Genomic DNA, 22,003 nt, shown 5'->3' on the forward strand with positions numbered 1-22,003 from the left:
AGGATTAAAGCCGTCACACCATCCATCGCAAAGAAGGTGAAGAAGGGGTACCTTCTTCTCTTGTATTAGTCAAAATCAATGACTGACCACATCAACCCTAATGTCAAGGTTACTATTGAACCCAGGCCAATGACATGACTCTTGTAACGACTACATGTCTAGGTATAATGTTGGCGGGACCGACCAGCTGGGGATCTAGATCTAAACCCTTTATCTAGCCTACTTGATCCTACTGCTGGGCAAAGGCCTCCCCTTAACTGCTCCACTCTTCTCAACTCTGCGCAATTTCCAGTCAATCACTCAAGCTTTGAGGCTATGTTATCATACCAATTAATGGTTGCTGGTTAATTATAGATTATCATTTATCATTATAATATTTTTCATTGATTTTTCTACGCTGTTTGTCATTGAGGTGTCTTTTATATTCCTAAAATCGAATTGTATATATTATTTGCCTCGAATGACTTAACTAGACGTGATGTCTCGGCGCCAATTGCTTTCGATACCCTGTCGATAACCAAATAGCAATAGCACTCACAAACGTAACAATTTTATTTTTACTTTAGGAGTTTTTTATTTTTATGTCAGAAATGCTCAGCGTGGAAGGAAAACGTCGTGAGGAAGCCCACATTCTCGAGATAATATATATATATATATGTTTCTTTATTAATTAATTCTTTTCTTTATATACTCTGATACATTAAGAGTAATTCATGAAGTGAGTTTTACAATATTTTTTTTTTATATCTGTTTAAGTAATTGCATACGTTACCATGTTCCACAGAGGATATTTGTATTGGGAAAGATATTTAAGAAGGGCAGGATCCACCATTAGTAATAATAATTATAGAGATAAGTTTTAGATGTATCCTAAAAAAATCTGTAGTACGAGGACTTCGAACCCTAACTGACCAGACCCCGAGGCACAGCAACAGCGGCGCGATTTAAATCGAGGGATCTGACCAATGGTCGTACAACATTTGTGTTCATAGATTTCATTCTCTGCCTGTATTGGTCGAAGCCCTCGATATAATCATCCCGCGCGCGATGTGGTCCTGTGCCGCTGATATTCAAATATGGCGTTTTAACTAATGGATCACATTACATATTATTTTTATTAGTAATGTAAAGGCTATTTAATAAAACACATCGTGATACATCAAATTGGTTTACTAGATCAACACATTTGAAACTTACAAAAAAACTAACTCAAATTAATCCACCGTTTAATTTTGTTCATAAATTATCAGATGTACTGAATACAATCTTACACGTTGTTAAAGTAATCGTAAGCGTTCTTACACGTAATTTTTCTTCCAATAGCATAAAATATTGATCGGTACTTATTCAATAAAAAAATATGTAACTTACAATACTAAATAACAGAGAAAAAAGTTTATAAACTAAATAAAGATAAAATATGATTGTGATGTGGTTAGCGATTCTTAGCCAGAACTGTTTTCTGCTTCCTGTTGCTGTATCTGTCAGGCCGTCTTTTATAATATACTTCCTACATCCCAGGCACCACAAACGAATATACAACATCCAGTCTATAGTGTCCATGTTGCAATTAAATATTGTCCTGTCGACTGGAGACAGGTTCCAGTACAAATGACGGGTGTTCGAGTCTTGGAAATTCCATTCATTAGTCATATAATATTGAAACACACCGTTGAGTTTGTCGACTTTCTCATATACTTTTACTAATCTGCAAAAATATCAAATCATTTTTTATTTTATTACTATGCATACTTTTATATTGTGTAAATTCTATGAAATACCAAAGTCTAACTTAAGATTTGATAGTTACCAATATATAATGTAAGTATAACATTGCGATTTTAATAACAATAATTATAAACGACATCTTGCTTTTCAAATATTTAATTGTTATATTCATCGGTAAAATTACCTATATCTATAAATATAATTATTAATATATATTTGTTTATCGCTCAAAAAGCTTCGTATTTATGTTTTATCTATTGTAAGTTGTAACCCGTGTTGCTCTATTATTGTAACATATTATACATGAATAGTTTTATGTGTATCGCTGTGTGTATCGCTAGTTAGAGTCAAGTGCGAAAAATTAAAATAGGTAAGTAATGTTCATATTTACATTGGCTTTTTCCCAGCGACTTTCAAGATGCCATCCACTAAGTATCCGGGAATGTAATGTAGGAACCACAAAAGTATGTAAAACCATAATCTGTTCGAAGTCATACAACTATAGCCATACCAAACTGTCAATTTACTTGGTAACTGTCGTCCTTCTATGGATATGACATCTACCATTTTACCTGACAAAGGAAAGAAAATTAATATGAACTACAGTTAAATATATTAAAAATTCTGTCTTCTTATTGACAGTAGAAAGACGAAAAATTAGTAGTTGAAAATGTTTATATTAAAAACAACAGAAAAATGAATGAAATTATGAGCATTAAGTGTAAGGATAAGAGGACATTATGAACATTAAGGTTAAGCACAAGAGGAGATTGAGTGAAGTTATGAGCAGACTAAGTAATTTATTGAGGTCAACAATTATTCGTGTTAACAAAAGATCCACATTTGTAGAACCCAGTGCTCAATTAAAACCTTTTGTGGCCAAAATCTATCATAATTAATAAAACTATTCAAGATATTATAAACCCTAAGAAAAAGTTTTGTCACGTTAGAAATTATTGAGCATACCAAATTTGATCGGATGCCTGCTCCCAGTGACGGTGTATATTTTGATATCGGTCTCCCCTCTCTCCTTTCTTACTACAGTCTCATGCGCCGCGGCTATGATCGTGTTGTTCACGTAGTCTACTGGAACCAGGTCTAAGGCTATTTCAGGGTCTACATACATCGCGTGTAGTATTCCTAATCCTGCACCCACTACGAACTGAAAAAAATGCAATGATACGGATGTAATTGTGGGGTCTTGGTTTCCAGTTTTACAACTGCAAACGGATTTGAAAAGACGTTGATCTCAAAACAGCAGTACTTGCCAATCCGTAGCTATTTCGTGCCAGAAGTAATCTATTGAGTTCTACGCTAAGGTTTGCCCAAGTAACACAAGTCTCTGAAAACCATTACATTACAATGGATTTTGATTTAACCATTACAACGATGTTATATTGTACAACTATGGACAATAAGCGCCTTCAACTTAGTTCCATTGATGCAGCGCTGCGGATGCGCGACAGTCGCTGCAAGATAAATCCATACAAAAGGTGTCGTGCGGTTGCAGACTTACGCGACTAATTTGGAAATGCCCTGAAAATTAACTTGGAAAATTAATAACACAACACTTACTCCACTAGGACCAAACACACAGCTCTTGTCTATCCATCCAGGAACCGGCTCTCTATAGGCACTAATCACTGCAAAAACCATAAACGGTATGGCAATATAAGTAATGTAAAATATGTAACAAAAGAGACCCTTTTAAGATATTTTCAAGAAATGTTACTCTCGTAAGACCCTTTTCGTGATTATTTGGTCGCAAACCATCAAAGTTAGGTATTATTTTGCTACCTCAGTGTCGATCCAAAAAATATTACCTACTTACCTATTTTTTTAGCTTCTCCAAGAACTTTATTCTTTTGTGAAACATTTATTTATTTCCTATAGTACATGTTTCGATTCAAGGGCAGGGCAATAAAGACCCAAAAATAGGCAGAAGATAAATATAGAAATAAAAATATTTACCAATGGCGGGTCTCACAATACAAATAGGAAGATCCGCGCCAATGGTCCGCACGGCTTCCTCGGCAACAGCTTTTGTGAACGAGTACGGATTGGGCCACGGTTTTATAAGACTGGAAAATAGAAAGGAATTAAAAAGAAAAATGTTTGTTATTGGAACACGACATAGTAGTAATAATACAATTACATTAAAAAAAAAATACACAAAATAAAACAAAAACACATTAATTATATATTATTAAGAGAAAGATAAGACGATTTCGACTGTCTTATAAACAATATAAGTTGCCAATTTTAATCAAATAAAATAAAAAGTTGGTTACTATATTGTGTTAGCATTGTATTTTCTGTATGTATTTGTATTTATCATTTGTTGATTAGATATTATACGATTCTACTTGCATAATATTTCGTAATATTTTAATTTAATTATAATAGATGAAGAAGATAATACCAAAACGCTTACTCTGAAGTCATAGTGTCAAGAGTTTCCTCTGCCATAGTCTCAGCCATATTGATTAGAATGTCTGGGGAAATCGGGCTGTCGTAGAACTTCTCAAATACACGCTTCTTGCAATGATTGGGGGTTGCATGCGTGTATGCCGTCGATATGTGCACGTAAGACCTGGACAACAGAAGAATTTTATGAAAAAATTTTTTTAGTGTTCTGAAAAATCTTTTGACGTAACGGAGCGACCGCAAATACAGTTAGTGTATTTTTTTACTTTTATTTTTTCACGTGCTTTATTTCTTTATATTGGCTGCATATAGCATTTAACTACTTAACTCCTGTATTTTACTTTAAAATGTAAGAATAATACGATAGGACCCTGACGCCCCTTTTACTGTAGCCATAGAGGTCACTAATCAACTCGCGACAACAAACAGTTCAGGACCCCGATCACTCAGTGCTTATCGCTATTGGCCCACTAGGGTCGATAAATTATTTCAAATATGTATAATCTTCTCAGACGTTCATGCCCAAATAGGCACCCGGAGATAATTTTTGTACCGGGTGACAACCGTCAGCTCTCTCCATTTGCCAAATCAAATGATAAGTAACGTCAAAATATATGGCGTGGTACCTAAATCAGTCCTTTCCGGATGCACTGCGGAAAACATGCAAGTTCACTTGGGTTAATAATTTAGAATTACGCAAAATATGACCAGGAAAACGATTACCTGAGCTTTTTGCACGCTTTACCGAGGAGAAGCATTTGTTGTGTTCCGCGTACATTGGTCAACGCTGCTTTTTTCAAAGGGTCGCCGAAATGTATGGTGGCAGCGCTATGGTAAATGATATCCACCTGAAATATTTAAAGAAATCCTCTATATTCCCACATTTAGTCATGAATATGCGGTTAGCATTGCAGTAGAGCTAAGTTATCATTAAGTAACTTATATTTCATTCCTTCTTAGGGTGGTATTAATAAACGAATCTCAGCTGAGACTGCCCTCAAGATCATGTTCAAGTCTCTGTTTTTATATGAGAACTGTCACATTGACATGATCTTGAGGGCAGTCTCGAAGCTGAGATTAGTTTATTAATACCACTCTTAGTATCTTCTATTTCTAAACAATATAAAATGTATTCATTTGTATAATATATATTTTTAAATATAGTTATTATGCTGTAATTATAAACCAATAATGCATAAAAATAAGGTTGATTTCATACTCTTTTCTTTATTTGAATAAAAAAGCCTGTTTTAAATGCTACCTCTTCCGTGATAGCTTTCCAATCTTCATGGCTGATTCCCAGTCGCTTCTCCGTGATGTCACCAGAAACGGGTATCATTTTATCTTCAAAATTAGGTTGAATTCCACGAACTTGCTCGAAAACCTGTGAAAAATAACGTTTTATAATAAACAAAAATAACTCACTCATATGGATCAATTAGATGTGAGTATGTACATACACAATGCAGTAACTGGTATTTTCTATTCCATATAAAATTCTATACAAAATGAGGCGATAATGATGGTAACACAGTTTACAAACCGGATCCTTCAATAAATCTTTCAGTCTCTCATCGGAAGATTTTTCCTTTTTTGACCGCAGTAATAAGTAAATTTTCTTTATTTCGCATGATCTGCAAAAGAAAATACAATTTTAAAAGCAAAATAATACAAGGATAATAGGCAAGGATGTTATCATAATCTACTCTATGAACTGTTAGATATTTAGGTCATTTTATACGAATATGAGGTAATTTGTTATAACTGCATTCAAATCAGCACCCTCATTTTTAAAAGTGTCACTACGTATAGATTGTAAAAAGAGTCAATATTCAAATAGGGTTAATTACTTAAACAATAGTAAGTGACCTATAATACCTATTGTTTGCGCCCTTATTTATTATTTATAACTTATTGCCGGCAAAGTTCATTGCATTTTAATACGGGCTCATATCAAAGATAACTGTTATATAGGAAATACAGTCCTTTTTTACTGTCAATGTCAATTGATGATTTTACACCGAAAAAATATGATATCAATGGGATTTTGGCCTGGCTAGGGTAACTAGCCCTGTCAGAAATTATGCAAAATAGAGCCTTAGATGTCGAGTGGCGACTTGCAATCATCAATGTTAATACATAAAATAGTTTAGCTCCCAGTACTACTATTCAAGACACCTTTGCCATAATCCATACTCAGGTTTGACACGTTGCATTTGCCCTGAAAAAAGAAGTAGCTTGCAATAGTATGCAAATATTTCGAAATCATTAACTTACAGGTTATTACCGGTAGTAAAGCTTGATAGTAACACGGGTAAAAAATAAACAAAATACTGTACCGTTATAAGAATATGAAATTGCGTGGAAAACAAAAGTTCCAAAAATTGTTCAAATGTAAAAAAAAATGATAACATATTTAAAATTATAAAAACTAACTTCTGAATATTGAAAAGAACTTAGACAAATAATTTGTCATAACAAAATACAAGACCCGTATTTACCTTAATCGCAGACAGACAGAATTTAGATCGATTTGATCTCGATATATAATGGTTGACCCCAAAATATTATCGATTTGAGAATCTCTTAACAAGACCTAAACCACCGACAAACATCCCATTGCTTGTGGTCTCTAACTGATTAACCCAAGTTATACGTATAGGTACTGTTCATCATTAAAGAGTCTTTTAGCTACATTCGTAGCGAAATTTTAGGCCAACACCTTTTATACGTAGTTTATTTTTTTCTGTGGACACAAAACGAAGAAGTTCCTGAAGAACGGTCAATTGATCGTTGATAGATTCATGTCCAGCATGATACCATGAGTTAAAATGTTGCATCGCTGGAAAGAATCGCTTGCCACTCCAGAAGCAGTTAGAATTACCTGAATAGTTTCTCAATGAGTTGCTTCCCCAAGAAGCCGGACCCGCCTGTGATGAAGATGACTGCGCCGGAGTAGAACCGCTGTATGCGCGAGTCTCCGCGGGCGATCGTCTCGTTGATCACGCGGTGACGCGCCAGTTCCGAAGCCTCAAAAACTTGAGCTGGATCCATTTTCACAAATATTATATTTAAAAAATACAACACCTTATATTCGTGTGAGTTTTGAAGTACAACTGAAAACACCTCACGCTGTAACTGTTAATACAGGGAAAAAATCCTTACCCGATAATTAAATCTAATTGATTCTTTTTTAAATGCAATTTGTATTTTGTAATGCGTTTTGTTCCTCGTACAGGGAGTAAAAATATAGAAAACTGTTGTAAATGATGATTTTTTTTATTTATTATTTGAAACCAAATGAATTTTCGTCCTTAAAATTGTATTTATCTCAAAATCATTAATAATTATCACGTCATGCTTCGTAAGGTTCAATTTGCGAAAAGGAAAAGCACTGTGATAGTGATAAACATATCCTGCGTGTCAAACAAAAACAATACCCATTTGAAAAATAAAATTTTCAGAAATGTATAAACCCGTTAATCAAATCTGAAAGCACAAACTGCTTAAGTTACTCAACATACATTATATGCATGAGGTGGGTTCAAACAATTGTGCACTTCGATAGGACCACAAATTAATCAGAAGATTATCATGAATTCATTCATTTGAAATTAAGTCCCAAGACGATAATCGCCCATAATAATGATCCACCACCGTGGAAACGACGCTGAATACTACTAGTATTACTAATATGATGCATTCTCTTGCTGTAACAGTTCTTTCTCTTCTATTTGTTTGCCATGAGTCACTGTAATCCTGTGGTACACCCGCTTGCTTCTCAAACGGGGAACGCCGGTTTGAACCGCGGTACCAGACTTGCACCAATGGCCCCGATTCCTGCAGACACCGCCTAATTTTATTTTAAGTTATATCCGTCATTTTCATATCAATCGAAAAGGAAAGGGACGGATGATTCACAGCTCTTAATTTTAGGAAGAATGAGTGAATGAATGAATAACCCGGGCGAATCAAAAGGTACGTCGCTGGTATGCAATCCGTTTGTCGTGCTGTCTACTGAACTGTGTCGGGTTATTGACGGATGTAAAATTTTTAAACGGTTGTTGGTTTAGATTTGTGCTTAAAATTGACGTGTGTTCCATAAATTTTATGCTTGTAGATTACCCGTCCCTTTCCTTTTCGGCGGATAATAAAATGACAGATATAACTTAAAATAAAATTAGATGGTATTTACAGGAATTAGCACCAATGAGTTATTAATTTATCTTAAAAATAGTTTTTAATCGACTTCAATAAAAGGAGGAGGTTATCAATTAATCGGGATCTCTTTTTTGTATGTTCCCCGATTTCTTGAAGACGTCTGAACTGATTTGGAAAATTCTTTTTTTATTTAGAAGGATGTGGTTCCCAGGTGGTCCCATTTTCAGCATGTCATGATCTGATGATGGGATCCTAGAGAATTCGAGGGAAATGTTTTTAGTGTATTTTTCAAAGCTCCATCAGTATTTGCGTCTGATCGTTATAATTTTATGTGGCTTAACTGATGATGGAAGTTCAATTCCTCAATGGTTAGGAGTTAAACTCGTGTTTCGTGTACAGACGCATATTCAGACTGCTAGTTCAAGTAAGCTGAGGATGGAAAGTCGTGACCCTCAAAAGACAGGAGATTTAATTCGTCGCTGACGTCGCAAACAGACGTATCTGCAATTTTTTGCTAAAATAATTTGTGTCTTATTGACAATGACATAAGGTGCAAATCAGATCCGCCTAAAATTTGAGATACGTCAGTTTTCGACGTCAGCGACGAATTCTTTATTAACCATGGGATAGACCGTGGCTATTTGGTGTTCGTTGGTAGTTGTATTTTATAATTTTACAAGAGATCCGCCCCGGCTGCGTTCGGGTGCAATGCTGAGGAAAAAATGAAATTATTTACGATATCACATTAAAAACCTCAAAAATAACAGTATTTCTCCACTATTTAATGGATGTTATTATCATTTTGTATCTATGTGTAATTAGACTAAGTTTTTAGCAAATAAATAGTTACTCTATGTTATTATACATATAAACCTTAATTTTGAATAACTCTATCTATTAAAAAAACCGCATCAAAATCCGTTGCGTAGTTTTAAAGATTTAAGCTTACGTAGGGATACTTAGGGACAGAAAAGGCGACTTTGTTTTATATTATGTAGTGATACATAACAAGATAATCATATATGGCTGGGCTGATGATGGGCGGTCAACTCCTTACTTGTCAGGAGTTAAAGTGTAATTCTTTCAATACTGTACGCACATTTAGATTGTTAGTTATACTTATTATTAGTATTATTAGTGACTGATCAGGTCTTCTGAGGAAGGTCGTGAATAAAAATATAGGGGTACAAAACTGAACCTAGGCCTTGGTCAGGAGATTTCTCAGGCGCTGCATTTCTGCTAATGCTCGTTTGTCGTGGGGTTTATTTAACAGTTCAGATAGTGCTATTCCTTCTAAAGCCTTGACTCTGCTGAGAGCGACGTATACCTGAGCCAGCACTGCCAGCTCTACTATCAATTACTACGGAACCTTACAAAGAAAAATACTGTGTTACAAATGAGCTAACTATTAAAAAAGTTAAATAAAATAATATTATATTACATAAAGAAAGTCTACACAATCCTACACTCTGAGACGGAAGTTGATTGAAAGAAACGAAATATAATCTGCTCTTATACACATCTAAATAATTCAACAATCAAGCAAAAAATAAATTAATCGTCTTACTATTGTCTGTTTGCCCCGCCCAACTTTAAGCGGACTGGCACCAACTCCAAAAATAATTGATGAATGTAAATATTGTAATTAGCTTTACTTTTGTTTATAATTTGAATGTTAAGATTATTGCAGTCCGATAAGAAATGTGATTTCAAAGGTTTGGGTAGGAAATCCTATCATCATAATTATTGGGTAAATGTAAAATATTTTTTTGCTTTTTAGTTCCTGCGTGTTTTTCTAATGCGCTTTTTTGTGTTTGTTTTATAGTTAAGGTTTTTTTATTTAAAAAGCGTTAATTTTCACTATTAAACACAGCCATACGGCTCACCACCAATCACTGTGCTGTAACAGAAAGTTCGGTGAGATGAGTACTTAGTTCATCTTGGATGTTCCTCTGACTACTCCATTGAGTTATAGTCGTGAGCGTATCTTATGTTTATTAATGTGCTAAATAATTTATGACTTCGGATACTTACATTAGTGCACTGGTCACTAATTTATGGAAATTGCATACGTAATGAATTTATTTACTATTTTTTCTAAATGATTGCGATATATTACCTTTCTACTAGGTTTGCTTCGAACGGCGTTCCTGTTTTAATTTTCCTGATTGCTAAATTTAGTACTGCCTGACGAACGAATTTACTTCTGTCACCTAAATGTTTTTATTATCAATGTAATGATGCATAAATGTAAAGTACCTTACGCATCTAAAGGCTCTAATAATGTACCTCTCTAATCCGTGTATTTAAGTCATAAACATAAGCAGTCCATATACGTCCCACAGCTGGGAACAGGCCTCTCCTCTATCAGACGGAAGGGTTATGGAGCATACTCCGTCATATTGCTTCACTGCATGTTGGTGGAGGTATTTTACGGCTAATAGCCGGAACCAACCGGCTTAACGTGCCTCCCTGGTCTAGTGGTTAAAGCGTTGGGCTCACAATCTGGAGGTCCGGGTTTGATTCACGATGGGGACATTGTCGAAATCCTTTTGTAAGACTGTCCTTTGTTTGATAAGGACATTCCAGACTTGATTGTCCGAAAAAGCAATATCTTTCATTGCTTCGGTATTCAAGTTCGGTAAAAAAGTTAATTTACTTAAATTAATTGACTTAAAATAACTTAAATTAACTCCGCTCGTGAATTCTTCTGCTACTTCCGTTATTAGCCAATATTTTTCCCGCATTATTTATTAGTTGTCATTTTGTTTTGTCAACCCTACACTTCAGTCTAACATAACGCCTAACATTAACGCCATCTAGTTAGGTAAACGAGTGCTTCGAAAGGTAGTGTAGAGTGCGTAAGAGGAATCCTAAGATTTTTCTTCAGGAATGTCTTCAAGATATTTAAGGAGTTAACATACTTTAGTATGTAAGTAATATTTAAATATTTTTATAGTTCAATAGTAATATTTAAAAAATATATAGATATTCAACTATAATACTGAACGATAATAAGAAGACATGTATATAAATAGATTTGTAAACAACTTAAAACTTCAACTTCAACAACGAAATCTTCGACCACGCCGATGAGGTCGGTATCGCTGTCCTGAAGTGTTTGTTGTCTCGAGCTCACTGACCGTCTCTTTGGCGGGTTATTGTGATCAATATCGTATTTACACTTGTTTGAATATGTACTCTTGTTACTATGCTATCTACTGAATAAAGGTATTTTTATTTTTTTTGACAGGATTTCTTTGACAAAACATAGTGGAACAATAATGGTGAATCTGAGAAAAATAACAAAATATTTTTATACACATTCATACATTTTTAATTGTACTTACAGAATTACAAATTCACAACTTAAAACTAAGCATAATCTAGTAGTAGTACACAGTTTCTCAAAGTTATAAAATAATTGAATTCACTGACTAACACTGACTAACAGAGAAAATGTCTTATAAACCAAAAATAAACTAAGAATGATGATACAGTAGCTACCTAATCCAAACAAAAACTGTTTTCTATTGGCTTTCAATGTATCTTTAAGTTCATCTTTTATAATATACTTCCTGCAGCCCAAACACCACAATCGAATGTATAAAATCCAATCTAGAGTATCCATGTTGCAATTGAATATTGTTCTGTCAACAGCAGTCATGTTCCAGTATAACTGGCGAGTGTTTGAGTCGCGGAAATTCCATTCATTGTTCATGAAGTATCCAAGTACAAGCTTGAGTTTGTCAGCCTTGTCGTAAACTTTCATTAGCCTGGAAAAAATACCATGATTTATATTTGTCACTTTTATTAACAAAGTTTTTCAGAGAGATGCCGCGAGAGCATAGCCGGTGGGTCCGACATATCGTATTATAAAACATTCCACATCATTCATTGCTTTTTTGGTATCGCGCATGTTCAACTAGCGCCTGTGTTACTATGCAAGGAATGGCGGGTAAATCGATATGACGGTCCAGCCAGAAACATCGTGATGCAGTTGCCTCACTCACTGACGTGAATCTGTTAACAGGTGACATGTGAAATTTAGTGCTAAAGGCATATCTCCCTTGTTTCTAAGATCTGGGGGTAAAAAGGCAACATCAAAACAATTCATCTACCTAATAAAGCAATATTGTTATTGGACATTTATAATTGACGTTGCGCACTTACTTGTGTGTGCGCAAATGTCAAATTGCAATATTGCTTTTTTAAGATAAATTGTTTCGATGTGACCTTTTTAACCCCCAGTTTTAAACCCATACTGAATTTAATGCAGCTTATAAGGCGTGCCAGTGGGGACATATCAAATGAATAAGCCCTAATATGGTTAAGCTGAATTCGCTTGTTTGTCATAAAAATAAGATGGTTCCATGATCCTGACTAACACATGCTGTCTATCAGAGGGTCTTTAGCGGGATATTAATAACTCCGACATCAAAGAAGAGGTATAATTATGGTAGGTATGATATTTTATGATATTTTTTTATTTATATTATATTGGGGTCTAAATTATTAAGATAACGTGCTTCCATTATGTATTTATGTAGGATTTGAAGATAAAACCAACCCAGAACTGAAAGAAACCTGCGAAAGCTAGTAGTAATACGGGCATATTTGTAACGTGTTAATTTAGCCCTTTTATTTGATATAAGGAATGTCCTCAGTTTATATTCTCTAGAGGGCGCCACATTCAATTAAGTGTGACATCACATACCCTATAACCATCGAATAATTAAAACGCTTCTAGTGATAGCCCATCGGTTAACTTCAGATAAGTGGTTTAGAACAGTATCAACAGTGGCTGCAAGTTGTCTTTGATTACTTGTGGCTCTGCCCACCCCACTAGGGATTACGGGCGTGAGTTTATGTATGTATGTATGTAAGTGGTTTAGAAGTTAGGTGGTAACGGACGTGCACATACACATACAGACATACGTAGCGGTCAAACACATTACCCTCATTTTTGCTTCGCCACAGTCGGCTATTGATAAAGCATGATAGCATGAAGCCCGAGTAAAATATAATCGACTGCACTTGATATCTGTAATTGACGTGTGAGGTTATATGCCAGTCGATTCTGTACAAACCTGCTGTCTAGTCTTTATCAACAACTTCAGGTTAGATAACAGAAATCAGGATAAATGCTGTTTCTTCTCTCGTTACGGTTGTGAGATCAATAACCCTGGTGTCAGGTTATTATCGAGCCGCCAATGGCTCCTGACATGGTACAATTACGAAATCTACATGTAATGATGAGGTTATGATTATGAAAAAGAAAACAATTGTTTATACTTACAATGGCTTCTTCCCAAGTAATTTTAACACACCATCTATTAAATATCCAGGAATGTAATGTAGCAACCATGTTAAAACGTAAATATACCGCAAATTCGAACTCATTGCAGCGTATCCATACCAAATAGCTGAATTTGTTGCTAACTGGCGTCCTTCTATAGATATCACATCCACCATTTTTCCTGAAAGTATATACATTATTTCCATTAAGTAAATACTCTGTCCTCGACTTTTCCATAGCTAGCTACGACATAGAATAAGGAATAATACTATATGTAGAACGGGAACTCTCCGCTCCCCGCCAGCGTCTGAGCTAAGTTTAACAACCACAAAAATGACCCAAATGAGATAGAAAACCTAAAGTACTACGATACCAACCAAATACATTCTGAATACATTATGAATGTTGACGACTACGGAATAGAAGAAAGAGGTTGGAAGGGCCAAGTGAGCGCGAAACGCGCGCCATACAAGTATGAGCAAATATTTATTTCTTGCTTCAACTATGCGCTCCACTCGTTCTACGGAGCTCCGCGATAGTACCTCTATATTAAAGGTCGTTTTGTGTATTATAAACCGCAAGGCAATAAGTCGAATATCAACTATCATACAAGGAGATCTCTCCTTATCACAGGAAAGCTACACACCTTAGTATTATCGGCTATTTATCAAAAAAAATATGTACATTGCCAGTAAAGTGGCTATAGAATTTAAGAAGCATTAGAGCTATTGTAGTTATCTATTTGCAGGAGTAGTAGCAAAAGAGTGTGGGGTTGAACCGGCGACAGCGGTTCTCATACAAAATGCGCGTTAGGGCCTTTCCAACCTCTTTTTTCTATTCCGTGTTAACGATCAAATACATTGCCACTTACCAAATTTTATCGGTTTTCTGCTGCCAGTGACGGTGTATATCTTGATATCCGTGTCGCCTCTCGCCCTCCTTACCGCGGTCTCATGCGCCGCGGCTATGATTGCGTTGTTCACCAAATCCACAGGAACCAGGTCCAGAGATATTTCTGTGTCTGCGTACAGCACGCGTAGCACTCCTAAAGCTGAACCTACTACGAACTGTAACATAAAATGTTACTCCATTCATGAAGATGTGTGCCAATGTTGTTTTTAATTGTATAGTTCTATTGTTGTTGTTTTTAACATGAATTGTTGTATAAACAAGTAACCGTAATTGTTCAACCACAGTAAAATTATATTTTATATTTTTGGACTTGCTAAAAACCATAAAAACCATGGACATGTGCGCTAGTATACAGGCTGTTAGTGACATCGTAACGAAAACTTTGAAGGATGATTCAGACCATGAATTTGAGTAGTTATCAAGCGGAATTTTTCATCGCAAAAGTATAGAATTGAAAATAATAATAAAAAGAAAAAACTAATAAGAAAACATGAATTTTGCGACGGATAATTCTACTTGATATTAACTCAAGATCATGGTCTGAATAATACCTCTTAGAATTCGTTACGATGTCACTAACACCTTGTATTATTAGTCTAATATCCACGTATATAGCAAGTTAAAGAGCGTAATGTACATTTTACATAATAATTGGTACAACTACGTCTTTATGATAACACTTACTCCACTAGGCCCGTATACGCAGCTCTTGTCTATCCATCCCGGATTTGGTTCTCGATAAGCACATATTACTGCAAAACAAAATAATACAATTTTATATGAGGATATGGTTATACTCCATACCCCCTCCGGTTGATTGAGGGGAGGCCTGTACCCAGCAGTGGGACATATATAGGCAGTTTATGTTTATGTATATGAGGATATATTCTCAACATATGAAAGGTTTAGTACTGTTGTTTGGTTGGGATAGCCCCAACAATTAAACGCAAAAATAATCCATCAAAATAAATGAAATTACCAAACAACATTTCGCATAAAAACGTTTGTCACTTGTTTCGTTTTAGAACTAAATTGAATGGCAAATAATCAGTACGCCATTACGCAGGTTTGACATTTGGCGTATGTACGAAAATGCAAACAAAATACGATTCGTAAGAATGTCTAGTGACAATATTTACTGCCAACTGGGCTACCACGGCCACGGCTTATTAAGTTGCTACAGTATTATAAAATAATAACTCGTCTTAGGAAAAACATATGACGATATATTTGTGGTTTATATACCGATTGCGGGTCTCACGATGCAGATGGGCAGATCCGCTCCGATGTTCCGCACGGCTTCCTCGGCAACAGCTTTTGTGAACGAGTACGTGTTGGGCCACGGTTTTATAATTCTGAAAAAACACAAATCAATCTATTATTTTTCGTTTTAACAACATTTGTTTCATTTTATGTAGGTGCCTCATACTTAACTCGTCCTTGTAGATCACATACTGTGCTCAAATGGATCGATTCCATCAGGAAATTTCAGTACCTACCACTAACTGTAAGTATTGATTTGTTTTATATTTTTTGTAATTATTCGGTATTGTTTTGTTTTGTGTTGGCTTGCGCGCTATGTCGAAGTGCGCAGCGCTGTACTATGTTGTGTAAATAAGATTAATCACTTACTCTGAAGTAAAACTGTCAATGTCTTTCTCTTTCATAGTCTCAGCCATTTGGATAAGAATATCTGGTGAAATTGGACTCTCGTAGAACTTTTCTAGCACCTCACTCCTGCTACGATCGGGAGTGGCAGGGACATACGCCGTAGACACGTGCACGAAAGATCTGAACAATAGATTCATTAATTTTTCGTACCTATTACTTGATGATAGATTAGTGTAGATAGGTTCATCTAAGCTGTTTTACGTTACCTGAGCCTTTTGCAGGATTTACCGAGAAGTAGCATTTGTTGTGTTCCGCGCACATTGGTCAATGTTGCTTTCTTCAAAGGCTCTGTGAAGTTTATGGTGGCAGCTCCGTGGTAAATGATGTCCACCTGAAACATTTAAATCCATTATTTCTACGACGCAAATTAATTTGATAGGTTAGTATCATCAAAGAATTGGCCTTTGATAGACTGGAATGGAAAATGCTACACCGACAAGAGTGGCTCTTAAATTGATAATGTTGAGTATCATCTGAGTCTTTGGAATTGTAATATGTTCACTACTTATTTCCTTTTATTTTTGTATTAAGTACTTATCAACAATATAATTTTCTGCCATCCGGCATATAATTACGTTATCCGTCTTGTACATACACCGCTTCGTCGTGATTCGAGTTGCTATATGGTAAGGTAGGAGCTTCCCAACTTAATTCTTATTTGCCAGTGACAAGTCGGATTTTGATGTTTTCTTTCTTTTGTAGGAATTGATTTTTATATTATTTAAAATCAGAAACATCTTGATTTATTTGCCCCACATAAATATTTCGATCATATACAAACGCTTGATGTTTATTTTTTATTTAAACGAAAAATGGATTTAAAATACTTTTCTAATATATTAGGCGAAACTATGGGTGATGCTCAGACTCTGGTTCCCTTGCGGCAAGTCGCGGAACTACGGAGTACGGCTGTTCATATTTAAAGTTCTTCAAGGTAGACGGCTCAGTCAGTGTAGTCTTAAGGCCCACTCGATATTCTCTCGCAACTCTAAAGAATCTGACTCGAATCAGAAGATATATGAGTGTTACCTCTTCCGTTAATGCTTTCCAGTCTCCGTCATTAATCCCCAGACGTTTTTCTGTTACGTCACCAGGTACTGGTATTATTTTATCTGCGAAATTTGGCTGAAGTGTGCGTAGACTTTCATAGACCTGTAAACATATTTTTTTTTTTTACTTTTATATACTTATTTTTTTCATCTATTAACTAAGTCAAATAAGTTAGTCATTAAATTGTCTGCACATACTTACTACATCGATGAAATATAAGTTGAAATTATTTATGTGTGATAGCAATAAGATCAACTAGCAGTGGAGCAACGTGATTGAGTGTGCTCCATACCCCCTCCGGTTGATTGAGGAGAGGCCTGTGCCCAGCAGTGAGACGTATATAGGCTATTTATGTTATGTTATGTAGAAATAAGACAAGGTAGCAAGGCTATACTGACCGGATCCTTTAATAAATCGTGCAATCTTTCTTGGACTGACTTTTGCTTTTTTGGTCGCAGTAATATGAATAATTTCTTTACTTCACATGCTCTGAAATGAAATATAACGCAATATACGAGTATTAAGTTTGGAAACGTTGGCGCACCAATAGGTACAATATATTGAAATTGTGAAATAATTTTATTTGGCAAGCTACTTTCGGAATTTCTCCGAAGATTGAGATTATATGATATTTATAACACCTGGCCCATAAAACATAATTTTATTTAAAAAAATAACTTGTTCGGCGTTCCAGAAATTGCATGGTTGACATTGACATTGAGGTCAAATAATGTGCTTATAAATTTGATAATATTAGTATCTAAACATAAAAAGTAATTATGCTGCTCGACCGTACTAAATTTGCTGGAATTCTGATCTGGCACTCGCCGGCCGCTACCGTGTCACGTTCGAATTATGAACTGCTGTGAACAGCATTATACTATCTTAATTGATCGTTACGAATCTAACCTAACCATTAAGTACTTCAATTCTAAGAACCCATGAAGTGTATTTTTACTACAAAAGCAACCAATGGAGAAATACTTTAGAATGCAAACGCTAAATGAAATTCTGACATTTTGAATAGTTAAGAATAAACAAATGAGCAACAAAATAATGGTATGCCACAATATAATAATATATGCTAAATGAATATTCAGGGTCACAGGAGTATGCAAAGTGTGTTATGCACAGTGTATATCGAACTTTGGGAAATATGCCAAATTAGAGGGAATCCATTTATTGATAATTTTGAAACAGCTGCCCTTATAGATGTACCTGAATAGTTTCTCAATGAGCTGCTTCCCCAAGAAGCCGGAGCCACCGGTGATGAAGATGACTGCGCCGGAGTAGAACTGCTGTATGCGCGAGTCTCCGCGGGCGATCACCTCGTTGATGACAAGGTGACGCGCCACTTCTGAAGCTTCAAAAACTTGGGCTGGATCCATAATCAGGAAAAACTACTGAAAATATACAAACAAAAGAACACGCCTATTTTCCGCTGGAGTAGGCAGAGACGACGGAATTTCAAAAAACTTAACCAAAAAATAACTGACATAAGATTACACAATATAGTCGTTCGACTTTTAAAAATCGACTGAAATTACCGTAAAGAGAACTGCTAATCATGAAATGTAGGTAAGTACCTAAATATTTAATAAGTTTTTACGTAGACATGTATACAGGTAGAACAAAACAATAAAGATCGTAAATCGAGCGTTATTATTTGCTATCATAATATTATTATCGTAATCATACCTCAATTATACAAGTAATAACAATATTCACATTTCATTTCAATACATAAATTGTTAAATATTATTATTGAAATTATCACTAGTTTTTTGAATATAACTTATGTAAGTACTTACTGACTCTTTGGTAAGTGACGGAGCAGCTAAAAATTATTTTCGAGCTAAATGCAAAAAGCAACACGGACCTCCGCGAACCGGAGGGGAGTATGTTTGATCAACATGGCGTTAGTTTGATCAACAAATCCGTCAACAACAAGTTACAGGACACTTCTAATTTATATTTTTAAGCTTTACGAGAATTGAATGGAAATAATGTTATAACATAACATTACTAAAACATGGAGCCAACGCCATCTTTCATATAAATTTGACCTGCCAGATCCCTTTTAGCAACAAAATACCGAACAGTTAGGCATTTTTCAAGCACGTCGTATCAGCTACGCACCTAGATTCAGTGTAGTGCGCAGGCCGACTGCAACTAGTTTTTATAAATCCACCTGTTCTGGGAGCATATAGGTGCGCAGAGGGGAACGCCTGCGTATGGCTACTCTCCAGACCCCCCCCCCCCCCCTCCCGTGATGCTCTTTGGCTAAAAATGTTACGAAATGTTCATGTCAGATGTGCGTGTTCGCAATGTTCATGTTCGTGTGTTGTGAAATTTGGTTTCAGGTGCAACCACAATGATTATTTTTATGGCCGAACAATTTTACTTTCCAAACCCTTTTTCTACTCTTAATTCCTACCTATTTCATCAATAATATTTTCTCGTAACTACAGGAACCTATCTCATCGTGTCTACTTATCTTACAATAATAACCAGTAACTTCTTTGTTATACAAATTATTCTGATCTATGTTTTTAATTTCTTGTATTAAAAACAAAACTAATAAAAAAATATAAACTACATTTGCCGATCAACCTGTACAATAATTTAAAAAGTAATTTGCAAATATGCAAAGCAAATTACTTTTTTTCTAAATTACACGCAATCACAAAATTTCGCCAGTTAACTAAGTAAATCAACGGTGAAAGGGGACAACCCTGTCTAACTCCTTGTCGTATTCTTGCTATTCCCTTTTCTTCTCCAATCTCAATCACTGATTTTTGTTCTCTTTATAATTCCATTATTATTTTCCAGTCTCTGTAATCCACTCCAATATCCGTAAGTGCTTCCATCATCAATATCCAGTCCACCTTGTCTAACGCTTTCTCTAAGTCTATAAATGCAATATGTGTGTCTAACCCTAAATCCATTCTTCTATGAATTTTATCATCCGCAATGCTAGTATACCCTCTCTTTTACCTTTTTGCTGTCTGAACCCATATTGGTCGTCTCCTACCACTTCTTCTGCTTTAGGTCTTAGTCTATTCTGTATTATCTTCAAAAGTATCTTGGCGGCCTGGGAAATAAGACTCAGTGTTCTGTGCTTCTCACATTTGAGCGAGTTCTGTTTTTAGGTAGTGTTACCGTTTTGCTCACTTTAGTCTTTTGGCACCTTCCCTTCTTTATACATAAGTTGTGTAATTTCCAACAATTCGTCGAGTATTGGTGTGTGGACATATTTTATGAGCTCAATATAGATACCGTTTACTCCTACTGCTTTTCCATTCTGTATACTTTTTATAGCTTCGTCAAATTCCTTTCTTAATATCGTTGGTCCTAACTTATCCTGCTCTACTTCACTTTCTTTCTCAATGTCTTCCTCTTGCAGTCCTGCCCCTTCATATAGTTTTTCCATATACCTCTTCTAGCGTTCGACTATGGTTTTGTTTTCTCTTTCTATCTGTCCGGCTTCATTTAATATGGCGGTACTCTTAGTTTGATATACTCTATCTAGTTTTTTAATGATGCTATATGCTTTATCAATTCAATCAATCAATTCAATCATAATAGCCAGAATTGCGATAGCCAAACAAGCATTAAAAATACATTTTGTAAACCAAAAACATATCATTAAAAATAAGGACACGGTTTATTAAATCATATATTTGGAGCATTGCACTCTATGGAAGTGAAACGTGACTATGACACAGAACGTTTGAGATGTGGTGTTGGCGAAGGATGGAGGGTATAAGCTGGACTGACATGGTGTCAAATGAAAAAGTGCTGGAAAGAGTTGAAGAAAAGAGAACCATATTGAAGACTATAGAGAACCGGAGAGGAAATATCATTGGCCACCTGATATAACACGATTCATTTATAACAAACATCATAGAAGGAAAAATTGAAGGGAAAAGAGGAAGGGGTAGACCTAGGAAAACATTTATGAAACAAATAAAAGAGAAGGTGCAGATCGTGTCGTATCAGGAGGTGAAGGTTTTGGCGGGAAGAAGAGAGGAATGGCGATTACTCCACCGACAAGAGCGCAGCTCTTAAATAGAGAGAAAACTAAGTAAATGCATCTAAATGGTAAATTAACTTTATGCAAAAAACGAGCACAATGTGATCTGTGTTTTCGCTATTAATAGAGGTAGTTGTTAGTGACATCTTAACGAAAACTATGAAGGATGTTTTAGACCATGATTCTGAGTTGATATAAAGTGTAATTTTTTGTCGGTATGGTATGGTACTGAAAGTAATTTAATAAATGTTATAACATTTTCATGAATTTTCTGGCAGGAAATTCCTTAAACTTAGAATTATTGTCTGAATCATCCCCTTCAGTATTCTACAGTATCACTAAGGCCCATACGTACTCGTATGGCTACCGTATGGTGAACAAAACTTCCACTTTATATTAACTTAGAATCAAATAAAGCTGAATCATTTCCCTCAGTATTCATTAAGATTTCGCTAACACCCTGTATAAGGTTACTCCATCAAACTGCAGTGGAGTAGCGTTTTTTCAGGCCTGTATGTATTCAACAGTAAGACGTATCTAGACTATTTATGTTTTTTACAGGTTAGATACTGATCTCCATCTATTTTTCAATGGTGTTATGACCCACTATCGTAAGCTATCTATTATTTCTCACTGCTCAGCAAAGACCTTTTCTCTATTCATTTATCTACTATTATCCATTCCAGTATCTTACACATCCAAAGCATTTAAAAGCATTT

General features: G+C 35.4%; 1 protein-coding gene across 1 annotated transcript; it reads right to left on the reverse strand.

Moving 5' to 3' along the window:
* Positions 1–1,152: 1,152 nt before the first annotated feature.
* LOC126369801 (uncharacterized) lies at positions 1,153–18,777 on the reverse strand. Its single transcript, XM_050014365.1, has 21 exons — positions 18,467–18,777; positions 17,647–17,737; positions 17,228–17,350; positions 16,405–16,529; positions 16,160–16,318; positions 15,773–15,882; positions 15,212–15,279; positions 14,487–14,682; positions 13,616–13,796; positions 11,755–12,092; positions 9,521–9,666; positions 7,040–7,293; positions 5,699–5,789; positions 5,417–5,539; positions 4,879–5,003; positions 4,163–4,321; positions 3,700–3,809; positions 3,304–3,371; positions 2,695–2,890; positions 2,120–2,300; positions 1,153–1,708 (listed from the first exon to the last, which is right to left on the reverse strand). Exons 1-21 carry the CDS (start codon positions 18,634–18,636, stop codon positions 1,348–1,350), a joined length of 3,375 nt encoding a protein of 1,124 aa, XP_049870322.1. The 5' UTR covers positions 18,637–18,777; the 3' UTR covers positions 1,153–1,347.
* Between the last annotated feature and the right edge of the window lie 3,226 nt (positions 18,778–22,003).

Source organism: Pectinophora gossypiella, chromosome 9, assembly GCF_024362695.1.
Source record: "Pectinophora gossypiella chromosome 9, ilPecGoss1.1, whole genome shotgun sequence".
In the NCBI taxonomy this organism is placed as follows: Eukaryota; Metazoa; Arthropoda; class Insecta; order Lepidoptera; family Gelechiidae; genus Pectinophora; species Pectinophora gossypiella.